The 23,198-nt window shown below is 42.2% G+C and overlaps 1 protein-coding gene and 1 long non-coding RNA gene across 17 annotated transcripts in view; one reads left to right on the forward strand and one right to left on the reverse strand.

The window, feature by feature from the left end:
• The window catches only part of ESR1 (estrogen receptor 1), a 478,649-nt gene that overhangs the window by 323,904 nt on the left and 131,547 nt on the right, over positions 1 to 23,198 (reverse strand). For 11 of the 15 annotated variants that reach the window (XM_089332575.1, XM_070073399.2, XM_070073398.2 and 8 more), the window contains one exon: positions 2,776 to 3,306. In XM_089332575.1, coding sequence (XP_089188701.1) covers positions 2,776 to 3,236 — 461 coding nt within the window. In that variant the 5' untranslated portion in view covers positions 3,237 to 3,306. Of the gene's footprint in view, positions 1 to 2,775; positions 3,307 to 5,282; positions 5,680 to 23,198 lie in introns of those variants that run through there. The other 4 variants (XM_051854226.3, XM_051854224.3, XM_008263695.5 and 1 more) reach the window with 2 other exon arrangements.
• Positions 2,612 to 23,198, forward strand: part of LOC138849567 (uncharacterized) — a 51,254-nt gene continuing 30,667 nt past the window's right edge. For both annotated transcript variants that reach the window (XR_016233625.1, XR_016233624.1), the window contains exons 1-2: positions 2,612 to 2,834; positions 14,380 to 14,446. This is a non-coding gene — a long non-coding RNA (uncharacterized LOC138849567). The remainder of the gene's footprint in view (positions 2,835 to 14,379; positions 14,447 to 23,198) is intronic.

Here is a 23,198-nt window from a genome sequence, read left to right on the forward strand (position 1 = left end):
AAATCACTTCCCGCTTGTCTAATAACAAATTTATCACCTCTTAATAACAATGTGTTGACATTTGTAACAATTGTTCTCACATTATTATATGCCCAGAGAAATTTAATCTATTACTTTTCTTCCTACATATTGTGGCCCATGGGAGAGGAACCATACCATGCTAATGCTAAATAATATCAACTTCACAGAAATTCTGTGAACATCACCATGGGATATTCAACTGGATAATCCCTGTGACAGCATCATTTTACAAAAGGAAAAGGAAGGAATCAGAAATAGTAAAGCTTAGTCTAACTGACCTAAAGACACCAGATTAATTTATAACAGAAAAATAAGATAAAAACTAACAAAATAGCTTTCTGGTTTGTGTAGAGAGAACAACACCCTTTGCCTGGATTTTTTGTTTTCCTCTGAACATAACAATTTAGGCCAGTATCTTTCAAACTGCTTTGACCTCAACCCACAGCAAGAGATATATTCTATGTCATAATCAGCGCTCGCAAGCACATCAACTAAAACAAACTGAAAGAAAACTCATCCTTGGTAAGTATCATGCATGTTGATATTTTCTATTATATTCTTTTCCACTTTATTTATTTTAAAAAGAATGTTATAGATTCACTAAATCGATTTCGTGATCCCCTGGCTCAAGACAAGAAGATTGAAAACGGCCCCAAAACTTTCGATAACTAGTTCAGAAAACTAAAGTTTCCTAAAACCACTACTCGATTCACTTAATTCTACCCGCAGTTTTTCAAAGAGGAAAACTGAGCGGGGAAAACATATAATAACATCTGACCCTTTGAATCACTTCCATAAACGTTTCTTCTTCCTCGAAGAGTCGGAGGTAGAATCCAAACCAAAGAAGGAGGATGTTGTGGGAAATAAACCCTGGAGGGAAAAAAACCACTCCAGGACTGATTTTCCACAGAGAATCCCAGTGGTATGAGTTCTTTATTTTTAAAAGTTCCTTGGCAATTTTTTTTTATTATTCTATCTAAAAGTATTTGAAAGTGATTTAATGCAAAAAGTTTGAGAGGGTATATTATAGTGATATTATTTGCCACTGAGATGATGAACAGTTTTGAATAAAATGTGATCCTCTCTTTATGTGACCATGTTCACTTTGCAATTATTAGTAACACAGTAAATAATCTGCCAAGGAGCTGCCTCATTAGTGCCCATTGAAATTCAGTGGCATTAATTTGCAATGAAAGAACTGAAAATTAAAATGGAAAAGAAAATAGTGTCTGGAGTCCACCATAAGGTTATGGAATTCACATCCTACCAATGCCTTCCTTCACATCAAGTAGTTTAAAACATTATGTGAATTAGACTTAATCGCTGTGTTTTGTTCTTTTATCCAAAAAAAAAAAAAATAGTGAGCAGAAGAAAAATTTTTTTTCATTTTAACCTTGAACTAAAACAAGGGAAATTAATTTGAAATAGGCCAACTTTTTAAAGTTTTGTTCAGTGTGTTCCATGTGATAGCAGCTTGGCTGTGGAATGTTCTAGAATCCTCTAAGGAGACTGAAGATGTTATGTTTGGACACCCCAAGACCTATCCTTCCATGCCCTCTGGGACCAACCTGCACCGTGGTCTTATTTCCTCTGCTATAAATATCTCTGGAAATACTACACTGAACAGAAGACTGTCCAAGGCTTGTGCTGCAGTGCCCTGGGGTCTGGATCCGAGCAGGAGGCAAGGGCAGAAGCCAGGGCGCAGCAGGGAAGAACTGAATTTCACCCCCGTGCCTGGTGCAAGGGCGCACAGGTGTTTCCCCGGCACGCCCACTTCGGCTCTCTGCAGGCCCATCAGCAGAAGCAAGGGGAACAGTGCCTATCAGGAGGAAAAAAACACAAGAATACAAAATACCCGCCGCTTCAGCCACCAGCCATGGAGGAGCGTTGTCCTGCATCCTGGACAAGCCCTGGAGGAGGGCGTCTCCCCAGTGAGCGCAAGTCCAGCCTCTCCAGGGCCACACCGGGCCCTGCAGGCCAGCCTGGCCGCTGATCCAGCTGGCGGGGACAGTGCCGGTACTTCTACTAGGCTCCTTTGAAACTCACAGGATATCTATAAATTCCCGCTGTCAGAAGTCCTGTGCCAGGATCCGCTCCGACACGAACTCAGTGGGACAGCAGCGACTTGCGGGGACCCCTTCACCTGCTGGGGCACGCGATCCCGCCCTGAAGCCCAAGCCTGGGGCTAGGAATCGCTGCCCCTAGAACCCACTTCTGCATCGCAGCCCGCGTGTTTCGCGGCCCCAATTCTGGCTGAAAGGCAAGATTGTGCGAACAAAACAAGGTCGTGAACTAACGGCAGTGATAAACAAAAGTCTCCTGAGCTCCACTAAGCCCAGACCACCTGCAGCTTCGGATACCAAAGTGGGACTGCAGGGACTCCCTCAAAGCTCCTCGCATCCTGGCGCGTGGGGCACTTCCCCCCAGATAACTGCGGCGGTACTCGGTTGTCTAGTTAGGAACCACGAGGGCTTTCGGATCCTTCTCTTCCACAGACTGCAGAGGGGCGGACAGCCCGGCTGCCCACGGAGAGGACGTGGCCTCTGCGAATTACCGCCAGGCTGGGCCGCGCGCCCGCCCCGGGCTCCCCGCGCGCACTCTCGGGTCGCGCGTGCAGCGGCTCAAGGAGACCGGGACTACCCCGGGACCCCAGCCCCGCAGCCTGCGGCCTCCTCCGGCGAGCCCCCTCGTCCGCCTGCTCCCTCCCGCCCAGCGCGCGCTAACCACCCCGACGGGGCGCGGCGTCGCGGGTACCTGTAGAACGCTGGAGGGCCGGGCTCGCGCACGCCGAAGCCGCTTGGCTCGTTTTCCAGGTAATAGGGCACCTGCTGGCTGTGGGGGTGCAGGAAGGGCGAGAGCTGTGGCGGAGGGTGCAGCAGCATCAGCGGGCTCGGAGACACGCTGTTGAGCTGGGGGAAGCCCCCCAGGCCGTTGGAGCCGAATGCCGCCTCCGAGCCCGGGCCGTAGGCGAGGCCGGACTGGCTGTAGACCGGCGCGGTGGCGGCGGCAGCGGCGGCCGCTGCGGCGTTGAACTCATACGCGGCACCCTCGGGGTAGTTGTACACAGCCGGCTTGCTGCTGTCCACGTACACTTCGCTCAGGGGCCGCTCCAGGGGCATCTTGAGCTGCGGGCGGTTCAGGGGCTCCAGCTCATTCCCTTGGATCTGGTGGAGCAGGGCCATGCCGGATGCTTTGGTGTGGAGGGTCATGGTCATCCTCAGTGGCCGCGGGCAGGGCGCAGACCGTGTCCCCGCGCGGCGGAGGGCTCAGCAGCCCACGGGCCACCTGGAAGAAAAGCACAACCCGCAGTTAGAGGCGGCGCGGCGCATGTCCCGCTGCGAGCTCACTCCGGCCCTGGCCCTGGCCCTGGCCGGGAAGCCGGCAGGTCCAGCGGAGCCAGCAAGCAAGTGCAGCGCTGGTGCAAGTGCGCTTGGCCAACTTCTGGGCTCCCGGGTCTCCAACTTTTAAGTACTGGTCTCCCAAGCTCATATGCATTACAAAGGCGCTGGAAGCCGTCCAGGGACTATTGCCTCGCACTGACATTGGTTCAAACATCACTCTAGGCGCACAACTCCTTTTGGAGCAATCCCAAAGAGCAGATTCCCTGAACTTTACTTTACTTGGGATCACCGCTGGATGGAGGCTGAATTTCACTGCAGGGGAACGAGAGCGCACAGTGATCTCCTAAAGGTGGTCCAGGGAAGGGATTTAAAACAGACGCGGAATATCAAGCCAGGGAACAGCTTTTTCTAACATGCTGCCTTATGTGCCCAGTGCCAGACTCCAATCTATCTCTGTTTGTCTCTCCTCCTGTTTGATTCACCCTCCTTGTTGGCGAGAAATATGTCGTGTGTACATAGAATGACCCTGGGGAGGACTCCTCTGTTACTGCGATATGGCTGATAGGATGGAGTGTGCAGTTGCCTATGCAGCCAGCCACAGACAGCTATATTTAGCAGCTGCAGGAGCTGGTAGGAGGCATGGGGACAGAGAGGGGAGGAGAGGTAAGGGGTACATTTGGGAAGAGGTACATTTTGCAATCAGGAGAATATTCCTGGAGACCTGTTACCTCATCTGCAAAATGATCCCAGAGCAGTGGCTTCCAGACAGGAACTTCTAAAGATCCCCCCCCCCCCAGCACACACACACACACACGCACACACACACACACGGAATTTGGCTGTGTTGGACTGCAGCATTGCATTTGCTCCCATCAGAAACCCTCATGTGAATGGTGATTCAGAGAAACCTTTGCTTAAGCTCACATGGGTTTTCATGCCTTCCACAGGTTACACAGCCAAAACTTTAGATAAGTGAATATGAAAGGTGACTTTTTCCTACAAAAGATAACCTCAGGTCATTAAGCAAGACTTTGGCAATTGTGTCACCCTACTGGTCTCACCAACAAACTTAAAATGCATTTTTGTTCTTTAATCCCACCACTGGCCCCTTCTCGGTTCACTTAAGCTAGGAGACACAGGCTAAAATATATGATGAAAAAGTTTTGAACTGAGTTACAAGAGTTTTGAACTGAATTACAAGGTAAGCATTTAAGCACACACACACACACACACACATCTATTAATGAGACAAAAAAATGCAGGTAGTATATCATACATCCAAAGTCTTAGATAGTTAATAGTTTTTAATCACCTTCCCTGGCTCCAGCCTAGTATAGCCATTAATACTCTGCAGAGTACCTGACAAAATGGTCATAAATAAATGCCAAGGTTGCTGTTAGGAACTGTAATTTTTTTAATTTTATACTAATAAGCATACATTTCTAATTATTACCAAAACAAACATTTTTGGATAATGTGCAAATGCAGCTGATTTAATATGAAGCCAAGATTGAGTTTAGCACTAGTAACCATAGATTATAAGCAAAGAAAGGGTTAAAAACAGATTAGGTGAATCACAGCTATTTCTCTTTATGGCCAGCAACCATTAGTTTCCAAAGCAATTTTTTTTACAGATGATTTAGTTTCCGTAAATCACACTTTCAATTTTCAAATGCCTTTTTAAAACACATGCAAGAGCACTTCATGGGGCTCTTAAAAAATCTGAACCTGCCAAATTATGTACAAATGACACAAAGACCCTACAACTCCTCAGAGATAAAGGAGACACACATCTACCCCCCCCCCCCATGGCAAACAGCAAATCCTCATCCCCCAGATAAGATACAGACCCTGGCCAGGAAGGTAAGTTGCTTTCTCAAAACGCTCAAGCTACAGAGAGAGAAATCAAAACAATATTACCCTGCTGGATCAAGAGTGTCTTTCCAGAAATGTTCCATGGGCTCGCGGACGTCAAGGGGCAAGAGCGTGAGAAGGAAGAAAGGAATGTGCTTGCATGTATGAGCGGCTTGGAGTGTGAGCGAGGCAGAGCGTGTGTGGATGTGTTTGTGTGTGGAATGGCAGGGAATCGGGAAGCAGCCAGTAGGCAGGGCACTTGGCAGCCCCTCCCGGCAGACGCAGCAGCTGGGCTGCTGCACGGAACTGGATGAATGGCAGTGAGGACTGAGGGGGAGACACTGCCCATGGAGAACAGTGTGGCACAGCTAGAGTGAGCCTCACCCAGCCAAAGAAAGCCAGCCCCCTGGGCTCCCTACCTGTGGAGCCTGGAGCATGCCCCGTGCTTTCCACTGCCACCCCAGGCAAGAGGGAAAACAGGCTGGCTATAAATCACAGGCTCACAGCTAAAATAGAATGCCAGTCAAAAGTGCATGGATATCAAGTTTACAAAATGTGACATGGGTGGTTTTTCCTAAAGAATATAACCTAACAACAAAAGCCTTCCAGGATGTACTTGAATCAAATGCCTTGTTGGCCCCAGCTCCCAGTGTCAGAACAGACACACGATTGCCATGCCTCCAATTTGCATCAGGAAATCAGACTTAGAATAAATGTTTTGGCATTCTGAGGATGTGTTTCCAGCAGAAATGTAATACTTCTCCACTTCATTGACCAAACCCACAACCTTTCCATGAACAGTTCGTTGACTGTTTTCTGTAAATATATGAAAAAATATTACTAAAAACCTAGGGTATGAAGATAAGGCAAAGTTGGGTACTTTGTTTTAAACTAATTTTAAGCTTTCATAGTGCACTGGCATTGATAGTGAAGAGAGGTCTCTTGGTTCCCAGTGATGCCCACATGAATCTGCCTGTTCCTCAACTTTTCTCTTGACCATGGTGGTAGCACACAGACCATAAGGTGTCCCTAGTACACCCAAGGTCCCAGGCCACGTGATGCCTAGTGGAGCCTTTGTTGCCAGACATTAGTCACCACCTTGGGTATTAAATGACTCTAATCACAATGCCAGGAGTGGCTGGTCTCTGGCTCTGAAACCCTGTGCAGTTACCAAGAGATTTATGAGTGGCTCTGGAGCTCAGAAGAAAGAAGTTGTAACTGTTAATAATGTCACAATGCAAATATATATTCAAGCTTTGAAAGATCCAAAACTATTATAGTAGTGCTCCCTCTAGGATCAGCAATGGCAACAAATCTTGAATATAAATAAATAGGAAAAACACAAGACTATTCCACTTCACTGGTGACAGTGGCTCCTCCTATAGGTCAACAATGGCCACCATGAACTAGGCTGGGCCAAAGTTAAATGAGTGTGCAAAGAGGGAGGATAGGAGCAGAGAGAAGAGAGGAAGAAGAAAAAAAGGAGGGAGTGAGGAAGGAAAAGGAACCTGCTTGTGTTCATCTTGAACCCAGCATGAATGAAAAGCCTCAGTGGCTCCTCATTGACTTTGTTTACTCAGAAACTTACAATCAAAGTGAATCTGAGATGTCTAATAGTCACATCTTTCTTGGCCTCTTTCTCCCTGGCACTTTCTTTCACACCCTTCTTGGCGAGCCAGTCCCTTGCTTGGTGAATAAAGGTGGGAAACACCCTGTACTGTGCAACATTTTCACAGGTGCCTCTGGCATAGCTTCACACCCACGCCCCCTCCACGTGTCCCCTCTAGATACGCTCCTGCTAGGCATATACAGCCACTGCCACAACCTATGGGCACTCCCAGGTGAAGAGGGATCTTTCTTTCCAGTGTCAATGGCCAAATGCATTTCCAGACCCAACTTCCAGCACTCTCTGGGGTAATGTTGGCCCGGTCAAACACAAGTTATCAAGCTCACATCCTCCAACAGGGTTTCCTCTGAATGTCCCTTGTCTCTGTACAGCCTTGCTATCCCTCTGCTCACCCAGATTACCATCTCACCCTCTGCTCTGAGGGCCAGCCTTCCCTTGCTGCCCATACCTGACCAAGAAGCAATTATTGAGCATTCTGGCTGTGCAAGCCTGCCTTTCCCAGAGCACTTCTATTGCCCACTTTAGCCTTTCGTGACCTCACTTGTTCTAAGTGCATCCTAAGAGCCTCTCTGACCACTCTCTTCACCCACCTCTTCCTAGAGCCCTCTGCCCATTTATTTTCATGGTTCCTCATGCTTCTTCAGGATGCAACTTGTCATGACCCAGCTCTGCCTCAAACCCAGATCACAGCTTCTCCAGGAGTTGGGGCTGTCATCCTCTCTCCCTATAGCCAACCTGTCTGTTCTGCCCACGCTGACATGTTGCCTGTGCTTCAGCCAAAGGAAAACCTGACATTCCAAGAACTCAACACTTCTCTTTTCCACCTAGAACCCTCACCTCCCTGGCCCACCAGGGAAAATCATCCCCTTTTGAAGGCACAGCCTAAATGCCTCCACCTCCTTTCATTCCCTATTCAAAGAGAATTTCCTCTCCCTGAACTCCAGCGGTAGTTCTCATTCATTTTATCATGTTCCGCCTTGAATTAGAGCTATTTGTGTATTTGATGCTCTCATTCTGCTCAGAAGCTCCTTAAGGACAAGGTCTAATGGAAGGTATTTTATGAATATGGGTCTCTCAAACTGTGCCTGGTCATATTCGGTCATCAAATTTTAGCCAATTTATTAATCCACATATTTACAAAGATAAAATAATACCACATTGGTCTGAATAACAATATCTAAAACCTAAGTTTCCATGTGACATTCTAGGATTTTCAAAACTGTTGTTGCTAGAAGATTATCTTTGTATCTTCATACCGACTAAGGCCATAAAGTCAAAATTCAAATTCGTACAATCTCGAGGCTTAAGCCTGCAATTCTTGGCAGCATGATTCACAAGAGAGCTCTGAATTTTTAGTTTGTAACCAGATAATACTATGACCAAACATTGCTTCTTCTGTAGCGCCATTAAAAGCTTTTTACATTTGCAAAAACATTATTCCTCCAACAGAAACACAAAAGAAAAAGATGTGAAAAATCTCCATTATACCTTATTCTACTAGAAGTGGTTACTTCCCTCTAAAATGTGAAGGTTTAACCATGTTCAAATTGATCATTACACTGATTATAAATGCTCTGTTTGGAACCTTGGCTTTGAACATGTATTTGACACCATCTGTTTTCCTCTAATATCAAAGAAAAATTAGGAATTTATTTTCAAGTCCCTGATTAATGATTTTAAGATGATTTAGTCACTTACTTTAAGGGCTTCTTTTTTGTTAGCTTCTAGACTACTTTTCCTTGACCTTGGATTTTGTTTTGGAATTGAAATGTGCATACAGTGGAATGTACATATTTTAAGGGCACAATGAAGTGAGTTTGTAAAGCTGCAACAACCATTCCAACGGATGTGTATAGCATTTCCATCACCCCAGGAAAGTCCCCTTCATGCCCATCCTAGTACATCCCTAACCCCTATATGTCACCGTTGCTCTGATTTCTGTTACCATAGACTTATTTTGCCACCTTGCCCAAGTGATATTTACAAACTGGAGCATACATGCCCCATTTCCAACCATTGGCACAACCAAGGCTGGGCTTGCACTAAATTACCGAGCTATTCTCCTGTTAGATCCCTCACCCTGGAATAGGGGTCCTCATAGCCACAGAATTGTACTAACATTCTATTCATGGACCTTTGTAAGTATGGCAGTTTAACATCTTCAGTTGTTACCTAAGCCTGCTATGTCACGCACTAATGGAAAGCTAACTGTGACCAATATCATAAGCATGTTTCTAGACATATTTTGCTTCCTCACTGCCACTCCAAAGAAGAGAGGCATGATTTGTGCACTAGGAATCAAATGAAGACCCTTATTCATACAAACTGCAGATGAGACTTCCTGGTTTCTTACCCAGGACTTGATGAAGATAGTTTGAATTTTTGGTTGTCAGGTAGAGTGTCTACTCTTTTGTTATGAATCAATGAATGAATCAGATTTAATTCAGCAGCTTAATAGAGTTTAGTTACTTTCATCTTACATTTTCTTGGAAAAATTTTCTATATTGCATGTGGTAGAAGACAATTTAGAAAGTACTTTCACCATAAGTGCCTTGAGTGATACAAGAATTCCAATTATTCTAATTATTGTTACACTGTGTCCCTCTTCCTTCCTTTATCTGTTATTTACTTGAGGAATCTCATTGCCAGCTTGGGGTATTATTTCTTTGTGGAAAGCAATAACTAGAGTGTGCCTAAATCCACTTAGATAGTCCAGTCCTATCTAATGTAGACAGGTCCTTTCCACATACATACAAAGATACACATACATGGAGTTAGGGGGAGAGAGAGTCAACCAAACACAGTTTCAGAGCCAGGTCTAATCAAATAATATTTTACAAAATTAATAAGATTTGTGCATTTTGAGCCTTTTCAGGTTGTTTCTTAACAATTGTATTACCACCACTGCCTCCCACTCCCACAGAGCACCCAGGACTCCCATGCAAGCAAGTGGTCAGTTCTTCTCCCAACACACTCAACTACAGTCACACTGTGTTGAGGGAGACATACATTTGCAAAGCCATGCCAGTGAATGACTCATTCGTTTAGTTCACTCAAAAATATGGATCACTTCTGTTTACCAGGCCATTTCTAAGTGCTGGGCACTGGCTTGGTGAACTGGGGCTACTGTAACAAAATGCCACAGACTTGGCAGACTTCAGCAGCAGCAATTTATTTGCAGTTTAGGAGGCTGTGAGTCTAACATTAAGGTGCCTGCATGGTTGGGTTCCAGTGCGTACTTCTTCCTGACTTGCAGATATTCACTTTCTCCCTGTGTTCTCCCATGACAAGGGGAAGAAAGAGAGGAGAGGAAGAGGCAGAGAAGGCCCTTCCTCTGTGATAAGCTATGGTTCTATCACAGTGGGGTCCCATTTAACCTTAATGACCTCCTTTATATACACTCAAATTGCAGGTTAGAATTCAAGATATAAATTTGAAGGCGGCATGATTCAGTCAATAGCAATTACCTTAAAATAAACAAAACAAAATACTGCCTTCATAAAGTTATGTATAGGGGTTCATATCTAGTCCTATTCCAATGGTTTCTCCTACTCACTCTTCTGGGTGTTCCTCTGCCTCCGCTTACTGTGAGATGTTGCTGCTCCTCTGGCCCCAGCTCCTTCAACTCTTTTCTTCTCCACACTCCTTCCCCTGGATGATCACAACCACTCCCAGGGTCTTAAATTTAATCCCTACATCAAAGACTTCAAAATAGGAATCTACAACCAAGATCTCTCTTCTGGCTAGGAGATCCACGTTTCCAGATACCTTTTCGACATTTTTGCTTGCATGCTCATTCATCCAATTTATCCAATTAGTTTGTGAGGACCTGCTAAGCACTAGTCTCTTAAAGCTCAACTTGTTCAAAATGAACTTCTTATTTTTCCCCAGAGCTGCTCCTCTGCCTCTATTTCCTATCTCTGCAAATGTCACTACTGTTCAAGAAAGTGCAGGTGAAAAATCCAGTCTTCACCCTTGTACCTGTTTATCTTGCTCCTTATATTTGACCTACTGCAGATTTTTATTTCTGTCTGCTTGGTACACTATGAATCTGCCCTCCTTTCTCATCCTCATCATCAGGCCACCGTCTCCTCTCTAAAGATCATTGCCTCGGCTGGCGCTGTGGCTCAATAGGCTAATCCTCCGCCTTGCGGTGCCGGCACACGGGGTTCTAGTCCCGGTCGGGGTGCCGGATTCTGTCCCGGTTGCCCCTCTTCCAGGCCAGCTCTCTGGGGGTGCAGTGGAGGATGTCCCAAAGTGCTTGGGCCCTGCACCCCATGGGAGACCAGGAAAAGCACCTGGCTCCTGCCATCGGATCAGCGCGGTGCACCGGCCGCAGCACGCCGGCCGCGGCTGCCATTGGAGAGTGAACCAATGGCAAAAGGAAGACCTTTCTCTCTCTCTCTCTCACTGTCTACTCTGCCTATAAAAAAAAAAAATCATTGCCTCTATCCTTTTGTTTCTATTATCCACCCCCTGCATTGCAGGACATATAATTTATCTCAAGAGTAAAAGAATGTGAATTACTGTCCTCATTTCTAAAAACTCCCCATCCTCTCCCACAGTTACTGTACTCTTGACATACAGAATTCTTTCAAATTCCCCAAACCCTCTAGACTTTCTCTGGAGCTAAATATTCACACGGGGAACACCTTTAATCTTCCCCCCCACCACTTCTAACCTGATTTACTCCTGTTTATCCTTCCAGTATCCCTTGAGACATCATAGCCACCAGGAAGCCTTCCTTGATTTCCTGATGGGTTCCTCTCCTAGAAATGTTCCTCTCCCCCTTAGTCAGTTTTCTGCCCCTACAACAGAATACCACAGAGTGGATCTATTTCAAGCAATAAAAGCTTATCCAGATCACAGCTCTGGAGACTGGGAGGTCCAAAACTGAGAGGGCTCATCTCGTGAGGGCCTTCTTGATACACTATAACATGACAGAAGGAAGAGCATCAGATGGTAAGGAAGTTCATCCAAGACAGAGAGAAAAACTGGACTGAACAAATCCCTTACGAGGAGCCCACTCCCATGAGGATGGCCTTAATCCATTCATGAGGGCAGACCCTACACCACCTATTCTTAAAGGTCCCACTTCCTAATTTTGTTACAGTGGCCATGAAATTTCAGCATGAGTTATAGAGAGGACATTCAAACCTTAGCACTCCATAAACACTCCCTGTATAGCCCTTATCACACTGTTGACTTTCTATTTATTCCTCTGGATTGACCCCCTCACTGGCTTGTAAATTCTAAAAGGCACACAGGGACTGCATTTCATACAGTGACAATTCCATTGCCTTGTACAATGCATGATGCATATATGTAACCCCAAACAAATACTTATATATCATGTTTGCATTGTTAGCTGATTTCCTCAATGACTTAATTCAAAAAGGGTGATTACGATAGCTGAAATTTAGAACTCAAACCTGGAGGGAAATTTGAAAGCAGATTTATGTTTTCTAGAACAAATCACAATTATTTTTACCTCCTAAGACTACCTATTAAAGATTTATTTAGTTAGTTGAAAGACAGAATTTTTGAGATAGAGTGGGGGACAGGGAGAGATCTTCCATCTATTGGCTCATTCCCCAAATGAGAAAGGGAATCATATGGGATGTCTGTGTCACAGGTGGCGACTTACCCCACTGCACCACCACATGCCAGCACCATAACAAACTATTTTTAAGATTTAGTTATTTATTTGAAAGGTACAGTGGAGATAGGATAGGACAGAAAAAGAGAGAGCGCGGGAGAGAGAGCCCATCTACTGGCTCATTTCCCTAATGGCTATAACAGCCAGGGCTGAGCCAGGTAAAACCCAGGAACCAGAAACTCTATCCCAGTCTCCTCAAAGACTGGCAGGGGCCGCACATTTCCCAGTGCCTCACGAGTGTATTAGCCAAAGCTGGATCAGAAGTGGAGTATCTGGGACCTAAATTGGCACTCTGACATGGGATGACAGCACTGCAAGCAGTAACTTAACCCATTGCACCACAACACCAGCCCTACATAGTAGACTATTAGAATTGACAGTTCCTTTGAGTTGTTAGGTTCAAACTCTTCAGTGTACTTAGAAACTGAGGCTCAGAAAGGTACAAGAAATCTTCTGAAGATATCCCAGCTAAAGAAACTACATTAGCATATTTGTCCTCTTCCGCATGTCTTTCTGTATAGATCCTGTATCCTGCTTGTAGTGTTGTCCGTGCTCAGCATAAATCAAAATAAGGCATAAACTTCAGTGGGTCATGAGCTATTCTTAGAGTATTAAAAATCCCCAACTCTTTAGAAAACGCAAAACTGCTTCCACATTCCCAGATCACTGGTAAAGAAATGGTTTGAGAAGAGTTTGAGAACATAATGTTTTTAAGAAACATTGAAACTACTCATGCTCAGAGACATGACGTGCCTTAACAGAACATGAAGAAATGAGTAATCTACCTCTCATTCATTGCGCCTCAGAAAAGAGTTCATTAAGGTCTGTTATACCCACATAATTTGAATTGAACTTTCTAGTTAAAGAACAAATTTGAATCCTTCCCATATCTGTTAAATTGTATAGACTTGCAACCATGACACCTTTAAGCAAAATAAAACTAATTGTTTTACCTTATTGGATACATTTCAATTTCTAATAGAATTGGAATGACACCAAATCTCCTTTCCATTTTGCCAACTTCCTCTTCAAGGAAACTGCTCTATAATCAAAAGGTAAAGCCTTCCTAAATATTATTACTTTCTTTGCAAAGTTGGAAAGGTTACTGGGAGTGACAAACACTCAAAAGTTAAAAAGAATTTGATAGCAAAATTTTGGTTGATTCTTGAATGAAGATATTACTTTTAGAGAAAAAAACTGGTGTTTCCATAAACACTCATGCCAAATGCCAATACATGCCTAAACTGTACAAATTTTATATTTCCCCCTTTTTTCCACTCTACCCGTCTTTTTCAATTTTCTCAACCTAATCTATATCTACTTCTTTTTTATGCAATGAAAACTGTCCTTTTTGAGGTCTTTCCAAGCCAGTCCTATTCAACCCCTATTAAAAGTGGGTCAGTCACCATATTGAGACTCAGAATCTAATCAAAACTCACTGGAGAAAGAAAAAAAAAGTGACCAGTCAATGTGCTCTCCTTTACGTGTGTGCCCTCAACTCCCTCAGCCTATTTTTCAATAGGGCCAGTCCCCGAGATGTCTTCTCAAGGCTCTCTCTCCAACACAGCCTTCCCAGGCCCCTATTTCAATGAGATACCCAGAGTTCAAATTTTACAACTACACCCTCCTCCCATCCTCAATCTCTTCAAAACCCCAATTTTCCCAAGATCTTTATTTAGTTCAGCCTCCAGTTTTTAGATCTTATCTCACTGGAATAGTTTTCATCCCTACCTCACATGTTGGTATTTGAACTTCAAAAAGGGAAATCTTACTAAACTAAGGAAATCCTCACTTGTCGAACTTCAGAAGAACAAAAAGGAAAACAGAGTGCCCAGAAAGATCTATGCAATGCATATGCCGATTTTCTTTCTCAACAGGCTTGAAAATTCACAGGAAGAATGAGCTGTGTCAAGTCATCTGTTGATTAGCTCTTCCAGTGCCAAAGTAAGTTGTCCACATCTCAGTAAAGATGTGTTCCTCTTACCCTCAAAGGGATCATCCTTGCTCTTGCGTAAGCAATTAATAATATACATTAAACAAGCACAAACAGTGCCTGGGGCAGAACATGTGCTATAGCAGTCAGATCAGAGGGGCTAATGATTTACTCAAAGGAAAACTGAGGTGAGAGGATTCCAAATACCAGGAATTTACTCCCTTGCTACTTGCAATGCTAGAAACAAAACACAAAAATCAATAAAGTCCTTTTCTAGAGTAAAATACCCAAGAGTTTAAGTCTAAAAATCCTATTTAAATTGGCTTTTCCTTCACGCAAAATGTGATCTTTAACTCCTTCTGACGTGATAATTTAGCTGTTTCAGAATGGGCATAAGAACAATTGAATTAAATACAGTTCTTGCACAATCACTCTGGACATGCTTATTCTTAACAATAAATTCTACATTCATTCAAATGAATATTTCCCAATCAGCTAAAATTCATCTTTCTTTAACTTTTATTTAATAAATATAAATTTCCAAAGTATAGCTTTTGAATTACAGTGGCTCCCCCCCCCATAACCTCCCACCCACCCACAACCATCCCATCTCCCGCTCCCTCTCCCATCCCATTCTCATCAAGATTCATTTTCAATTATCTAAAATTCACCTTTCACTATGTACTCAGCAGACCTTCCCCTCTCCTCCCAATGGAATCGTGTGTCATTTGGAGGCAATTTAGAACTTGCTGAGTGATCAATAAACCTCCAACTCCAGTTATAGCCACTTCATTTTGTTTAAAGGAATCTGAGTAGAAGCCTTGAACTATAACATGTGTCCGAGCCTATGACATTATATGTCACCATGGCCACAGTAGCATTGTACATATTCTTCATAGTTTTATTCCCCTCGGTCTACAGGTGGGGATGAAGGAGGTTGGCATATGGAACCAGACTGCCTTGGCCTCTTTGCAGCTGGGGTTGATGGGGAAGATTATTTCCAGTGCCTCCAAACTACTGCAGTATGAACACGATCACCAGTTTTGAAGAATTTTCATTCCAAAGTGGTTTGACCACAACTACAACATCTTTTCCAGAGTTGATTTCATTACTGTTGCCTCCCTTCTCAAGCTTCACCACCAGATGCATAAGGTTAATCCTGATAGCTGTTAACTGAGTTTCTATCATGTGCTTTCCAGATGTTATTTCATTTTAAAATATGATTTTATTTGTTTTTAGGTATATCATGTAGTTCATGTTTTAAACTTAAAAAGACCTTTCTGAAGCCATACTGGAAAAATCTCCCCTCTTTGGAGACAACCAATGTCATCATTTTTAATGTAAAAGTATCCTTCCTGAAAGGAGCTCCTCCAAGTCAATTCTACAAGGCCAGAATTACTCAGATACCAGAATCAGACAAAGACATGCACCAAAAAGAGAACTGGATACCAGTATCCCAGTAAACCCAGAGGGAAAAATTCTCAACACAATACTGGAAAAAATTACATTATAAATGGAATTTATCCCAGAGACACAAGGGTGGTGCAACATATGCTAGTCAAAAGTTTTGCAATACATCACATCCACAGAATAAATCAATGACACAATAGATCCATTCAATAAAATTGAACATCACTCTACGATAAGAAAAAACTCAAAAAATAGACACAAAAGGAAAGTATCTCAACAAAATAAAGGCTATATATGACAAGTCCGCAGTTAACATCAAACTGAATGGGAAAAACTGAAAGCATTGCCTCTAAGATCCGTAACAAGACACAGATATCCATGTTAACCACTTCTATTCAGCAAGGTACTAGAGGTTTATCCACAGAAATTAGGCAACAGAAAGAAACAGCATTCAAATTGGAAAGGAGGAAGTCACATTATTTCTGTTTGCATATGACAAGATTTTATTTAAAGAAAAACCTAAAGGTTCCTCCAAAAATCTGTTAGAACAAATAAACAAATTCTGTGATGATGTACTAGTGCTGCAGCACAGTAGGTTAAAGCCACAGTCTGCAGCACTGGCATCTCATGTGGTGGGTGCCGGTTCAAGTCCCAACTGCTCCACTCTGGATCCAGCTCCGTTAATGCACCTGGGAAAGCAGTGGAGGATGGCCCAAGTCCTTGAGCCCCTGCACCCATGAGAGAGACCGAGATGAAGCTCCTGGATTTACACTTGCCCAGCTCCAGGCATTGCAGCTATTTCAGGAGAAAACCAGTAGATGGAAGAGCTCTCCCTGTGTCTCTGTAACTCTGACTTTTAAATAAATAAATAAATCTTTAAAACAATAAAATAAAATGATGCAGGATACAAAATCAACATACAAAACTCAACAGCAATTTTACCCACCAATCACAAACTTGATGAAAAAGAAATAAAAAAAGGTATTTAAATGATATTCACAATGAAAATTACAGAATGCTGATGAAACACATTGAAGAGGACACATGAAAATGTGTGTGGATTGAAAGAATTAATATCATTAATATGTCCATGTTTCCCAAAGGAATTTACATATTCTATGCAATGCAATCCTCAGAGTTCTAATGAAGCTCTTCATAGGTTATTCTTTTTTTTTTTTTTTTTTTTTTTTTTTTTTTGACAGGCAGAGTGGACAGTGAGAGAGAGAGACAGAGAAAAATGTCTTCCTTTTTCCATTGGTTCATCACCCCAATGGCCGCTGCAGCAGGCACGCTGCGGCCGGCACAGTGTGCTGATCCGAAGCCAGGAGCCAGGTGCTTCTCCTGGTCTCCCATGCAGATGCAGGGCCCAAGGACTTCGGCCATCCTCCACTGCACTCCCGGGCCACAGCAGAGAGCTGAACTGGAAGAGGAGCAACCGGGACAGAATCCGGTGCCCCAGCTGGGACTAGAACCGGGGTGCCAGCACCACAGGCAGAGGATTAGCCTATTGAACCGTGGCACCGGTCAGGTTATTCATTATTAACACATAGAAATGCAACTGATTTTTTTTAGTGTTCAGTTTGTATTCTATAACCTTGCTGAATTTGTTTGTTAATGCTAATATTTGTGTGTACGTGCATCCCTTTGTGTTTAGAAACCAGGAAATTTTGAGGAAATTATAATCTTTTTTAAAAACTTTTATTTAATAAATTTAAATTTCCAAAGTAAAAAAAATATTTTTAAATCCTAAAATTCCTATGGAAACACAAAGATCCCTAATAGCCAAAACAATCCTGAGAAAAAAGAACAAACCTGGACATACCACAAAACCTGACTTCAAGATATACTACAAAGCTATGATAACCAAAATATGGCAGTGGTGTACACAGTAACATATAGAGAAATGAAACAGTGAACCAGAAATAAGTTCATTTATCTACAATAAACTTATCTTTGATAAAGGCACCAACAATTGCACTGCTGAAAGGGTACTCTATTCAATAAACAGTGCTGAGAAAACTAGATACCCATATGCAGAAGACGGAAACCAGAGCATGTCCCATCTTTCACCATATGCAAAAATCAACTCAAAGTGGACCAAAAACCCAAATGTAAGACCTGAAACTATGAAACTACTGAAAGAAAACAAAGGAAACACTTCAAGATATCTAAATAGGGAATGGTTTTTGGATAAGGTCCCCATAACACAGGTAATAAGGCAAAAATAAATAAATGGAATTATATCAAACTAAGAAGCTTCTGCACAGCAAAGGAACAATCAACAGAGTGAAATGACAACCTGCAGAATGGGAGAAAACCTTTACAAATGATTCATTGACAAGGGCTTAAAATTCAGAATACATAAAGAACTCAAAACACCAACACTAAAAAAAATCCCACCGTAATTTTTAAAATGAGCAAATGGGGAAGGTGTTGGGTTTGGTTAAGATTCCATGCAGGACACTATATTCCGTATTGAAGTGCTGCTTAGAATCCTGGTTTCCATGCTGCTGATCCAGCTTCCCGCTAATGTGCACTCTGGAAGGCATCAAGTGATGGCTCATGTACTTGCATCTCTGCCACCCATGTGGGAGACCTGAACTGAGTTCCAGGCTCTGGGATTTGGCCTGGTCCAGCCCTAGGATATCTGGGGTATAAATTGATAGCTGGACAATCTCTGTGTCCTTCTCTTTGTGTCTGTTTGCCTTTTGAAAAATGAAAATAAATAAATACTTCTATATGGACAAATGATCTACTAGCCATTACTCAGATATGCAAATACTTAACACAAGTATATGAAAAAATGCATATCAAAACCACTATAATATATCATCTCCTGCAAGCTAGAATGACTATAATCAAAAAGACAAAAAAAAAAATAACAAATGCTGCCAAGGATGCAGAGAAAGGAGAATTCTTATATACTGTTAGTATGAATGTAAATTGATACAGCCATTATGGAAAACAGTATGAAGTTTTCTCAAAAATAAAAAAGCACCAAAAATAGATCTATCATGTGATCAGGCTATCATCCCTCTACTGGGTATATTTCCAAAGAAAATGAAATCAGTATACCAAAGAGATTACTGCATACCTAGTTTGTTACAGCCTTAATTCACAATATCCAAGATAGAGAATCAACCATGTGCCTGTCCATTGACAGGTGAATGTATAAGGAAAATGTATTATCTATACATAATGGAATATTTTTCAGTCACACGAAATAATGAAATCCTGTCATTTTCAGTAACATGGATGGAATGGAGGACATTATGTTAAGTGAAATAAGCCAGCTACAGAAAGACAAATACTGCAAGTTTACATATGTGGAAACCCAGAAAGTTTACTTCATATAAGTATGGTATAATAGTAATCACTAGACTCTTGGAAGGCTAGGGGAGAGGGATAGAAGGAGATTCGACAATGGGTACCAAAATATAGTTACAAAGGAATAAGCTCTACTTGTTCTGTAGCACAGCAGAAAGACTTTAGTTCATAAAATTTATTATATGTTTTATAAATAATTAGAATAAAGGTGAACATTTGGATGAGTGGTCAAGATCTCACTTAAGGCTCCTGCATCCCATGTTGGAGTGTTGGGTTTGTGTCTTGGTTCTACCTCTAAATCCAGCTTCCTGCTAATGTGCACCCTGGGAGGCAGCAGATAATGGCTCAAGTTCTTGGGACCTTGCCACCTTCCACCCCCATAGGAGACTTGGATTGATTTCCAGGCTCTTGGCTTAGGCCTGACACAGCCCTAAGTGTTTCAGGCATTTGAAAATGAATTAGTGGATGGGTGATTTATCTCTGTCTCCTTCCTTCTGTCTCCTTTCTCTCTCTCTCTCTCTCTCTCTCTCTCTCTCTTTATCTCTCTCTCTCCCTTTTTCCCCCTCTCTTTTCCTCTCAACTAAATAAAAAGAAATTTAATAAAAAATTAGAGAAGAGTTAAAACAGTTCCCAATATGAAGAAATAATTAATACTTATAGAAATGGAAATGCCAATTACCCTGATTTGACCTTTACACATTCTATGCATGTATCAAATTGTCACATGTAAAATTATTAACATGTCAATTATATTTCTTAAATGATGACATTTTCAGGCAAATAAAATTCCTAACAGAGACATTCCACGTACACAAAAACATGTACAAACATACACATCCACATCCTCTACAATAAAAATTAGTAACATGCACCCTGTTTTGTGTCATGGGTTTTTCATTAATAGTGTATATAGACTATCTGCATTTTGCTACATAAGCATCCTCCTTTCATATGACTGCATAGTATGCTGCCATGGAGGTATTATAATTTATTTTACCAGTTCCTCATTAATGACAATTAAGTATGTTCCCAATCTTTTACATTTATAAGCAATGATATAATTAGTAACTTTGTGCAGAAGTCAATTCTGTCATGACTAAATACATATAATTTTAATTTTGAGAAATGCTGCCAATGTCCTCATAGTCACTATAGAGTTTGAACTCCCACATCTTCAAAAATATGGTGGATCTTTGAATTCTTTAGTGTTGTTCATAATAGTATCTCCATGCAGTTTTATTTAGCATCTTTTTTTTACTATGAGTGAGGCTGAGCATCATTTTGCATTTTTTTTTAATATTAGCTCTACTACTGACAGCTTATTTGGACTTGGACACACTAAGGCCTTTAAAATGAACTTATAAAGTTGGGAACAAGGAGGACAGTGATGTGGCATATTGGGTTAAGCCTCCACCTGCAGCGCCAGCATCCAATTTGGTCAACTGTTCTAGTCTTGGCTGTTCCTCTTCCAATCTAGCTCTCTACTATGGCCAGGGAAAGTAGTAGAAAATGGCCCAAGTGCTTGGGCTCCTGCACCCATATGGGAGACCTGGAAAAAGCTCCTGGCTCCTGGCTTTAGATCAGCCCAGCTCCAGCCATTGCGGCCATTTGGGGAGTGGACCAGTGGATAGAAGACCTCTTTGTCTCTCTCTCTCTCTCTCTGTGTGTCTGTAACTCTATACCTCAAATAAATAAATAAAATCTTTAAAAAGAATTTTTTTAAGTTGGGACAATTCCCATCACAAAGAGTTGTCACAAAGAGTTTTCACAATGTTGAAAATAAATGTCAGTTCTTGGTGGTTTGCACATCATTTTCCCAGTAGTTACCAATTACTGGGGCCCCAGAAGAGCAAGCTAATAATGAATTAAAGGTGACAGGAAATGTGATTGAGTCCAGAGTTGAGTGACCTGCAAGTTTTAGATGAAGCAAAGAGTTGTTATCAAAGGCTTGCTTACCCTCATTCCAAAGTGACAGTTTGCCTAGCACAACATCATTGAAATTCAGTGCAAATCAGGACTATTTCCCCATGGATGAAAAATAACTATGCATAGTGACACCTTAGGTGAGAAGAACATTAACATCAGAGGTTACATAAACTTGGAAATCAAGCTCACTTATGAGTCCAGTGTGTTTTTGAAAATGAATTGTTGCAATGCCAGTTTTTACTGTTTTACTGTTTTCAGACCTTTGCAAGCCCCCTCCTATTGCTCCCACAGAGGCATTACACAGTACAAGTAAATAGCCATCATCAGATTTTAAAGCTCCATAAATAAGTGGTAGATTGTTGACAAAATTGTGGCTGTCATGTAGAGACAAGGACTGTGGCTTTCACAAACATAAAAAGAAATATTTTGAAACAGACTGTCAACTATCATATTTTAAGATGCTTTGACATACAGCTAAAATGTTTGGGACTCAAATGGCAAATGTGTCTGCAGGCTAATTTGAATCCTTTATGTACAAAATCATCAGCAAAATTGAAACTGCAAATCAATGAATTTTTCTGATGCATTAGGTTTACACCAAAGAACTGATACTAAAATTCCTTTCCATATTCAGATATCTTCTATTGCAAATTTTGTGAATCAGTGAAGAGAAAATCAAATAGCCTATTAATAATAACATTATACTCCTCCAATATTTGTTTGAAATATGTTTTATATTACAATACCTGGACCTAAAGTTAACAATTCAGTAAATATAATTTCCCCATAGGGAGTGGTTAGGCAGCCTATTACAGGATTTGCCAATTTTTTAAGAAAAAGATTCATTTTTTCAAAGGCAGAGAGAGAAAAAGAGAGAGCTATCTTCCATCCACTGGCTCACTGCTCAAATAGTTGCATGGCCAATGCTGAGCTAGACAGAAGACAAGAACCAGAAATTCCATCCAGGTCTCCCATAGAGGTGGCAGAGGCCCAAGCACCTGGGCCATCTTCTGCTGCTTTCCCAGTGTATTAGCAGGAAGCTGGATTGGAAACAGTGTATCCAGGATTTGAACTGGCACTCTGATTTTAGATCTGTCATCATAGGCAACAGCTTAACCTGCTATACCACAACACCAGTCCCAGGACTTGTCACTTTCAAGGACACACATTGGTTTAGTGTTGTTTTCTTACTAGCCTTTTGAAATCCCTGTTTGCCCCTAGAAAATTGCCTGGCACATATTGGGTGTTCCTATAAGTATATTAGAAGAGAACAAGTGAACAAATAAAATTACTTGATCTTGCTGCCTAGATTCATGTAGCTAGAAAGTCGTTCCCATATTTCCCCTACTGCTGAGCATTTAAAATGGTCTGGGTAGCATTTGAGTACATCCCCCTGAGTTCATGTGCTGGAAGCTTCATCCCAAGTGTCGCATGTTTTGAGTCACTGGAACCTTTTTGAGATGGAACCCAGTGGGAGGTGATGAGATCTTTAGGAAAGATTAATACTTTATTTTTTCAGAAGTCAATTTTTACTCCCTCAAGAATTGCTATGAGAGCAGGTTATTATATGCAAGACTGACATTTCCCCTGAATTTCTCTTGCTTTCTGCATTGCCATTTCATCTTTGTTTTCTGTATGCACTCCCACCATCGTGATGTTATCTGCTATGAGGCCCTCACCAGACAAGCAGATGTCAGTTCCAGGACTGTGAGCTAAACAAACTCTGTTCTTTATGAAGTCCTCAGCCTCAGGCATTTTGTTACAGCAACACAAAACAGACTAAGACAGGATCTTGTAGCATTTGCCAGGTGTTTATTCCTATCTGGAATAGGAAATAATATCTATTCTTTAAGAATTATAGGGCAATAAGGCAGGTTCTGGCCAGCAGTTACCCTGAAACCCACATGTCTCATACGTCCCAGCTCAAGATAGGCCGTTAGTGGTGATTGCACTGACTGTGACTCAGTCACCCCAGATCCACTGCACAGCTGATAAAGTCAAGAGCATAAAGAGGAGAATGGATGTGGGCTGTCTTCAAGGTGCTGTCTGAACATGACAAAATGCAGCAATCCTGCTCAACCACCATGAAGCCTTCTTGAT

The sequence above is a fragment of the Oryctolagus cuniculus genome, chromosome 5, assembly GCF_051225735.1.
Source record: "Oryctolagus cuniculus isolate XC-2025 breed Fujian yellow rabbit chromosome 5, ASM5122573v1, whole genome shotgun sequence".
NCBI lineage: Eukaryota > Metazoa > Chordata > Mammalia > Lagomorpha > Leporidae > Oryctolagus > Oryctolagus cuniculus.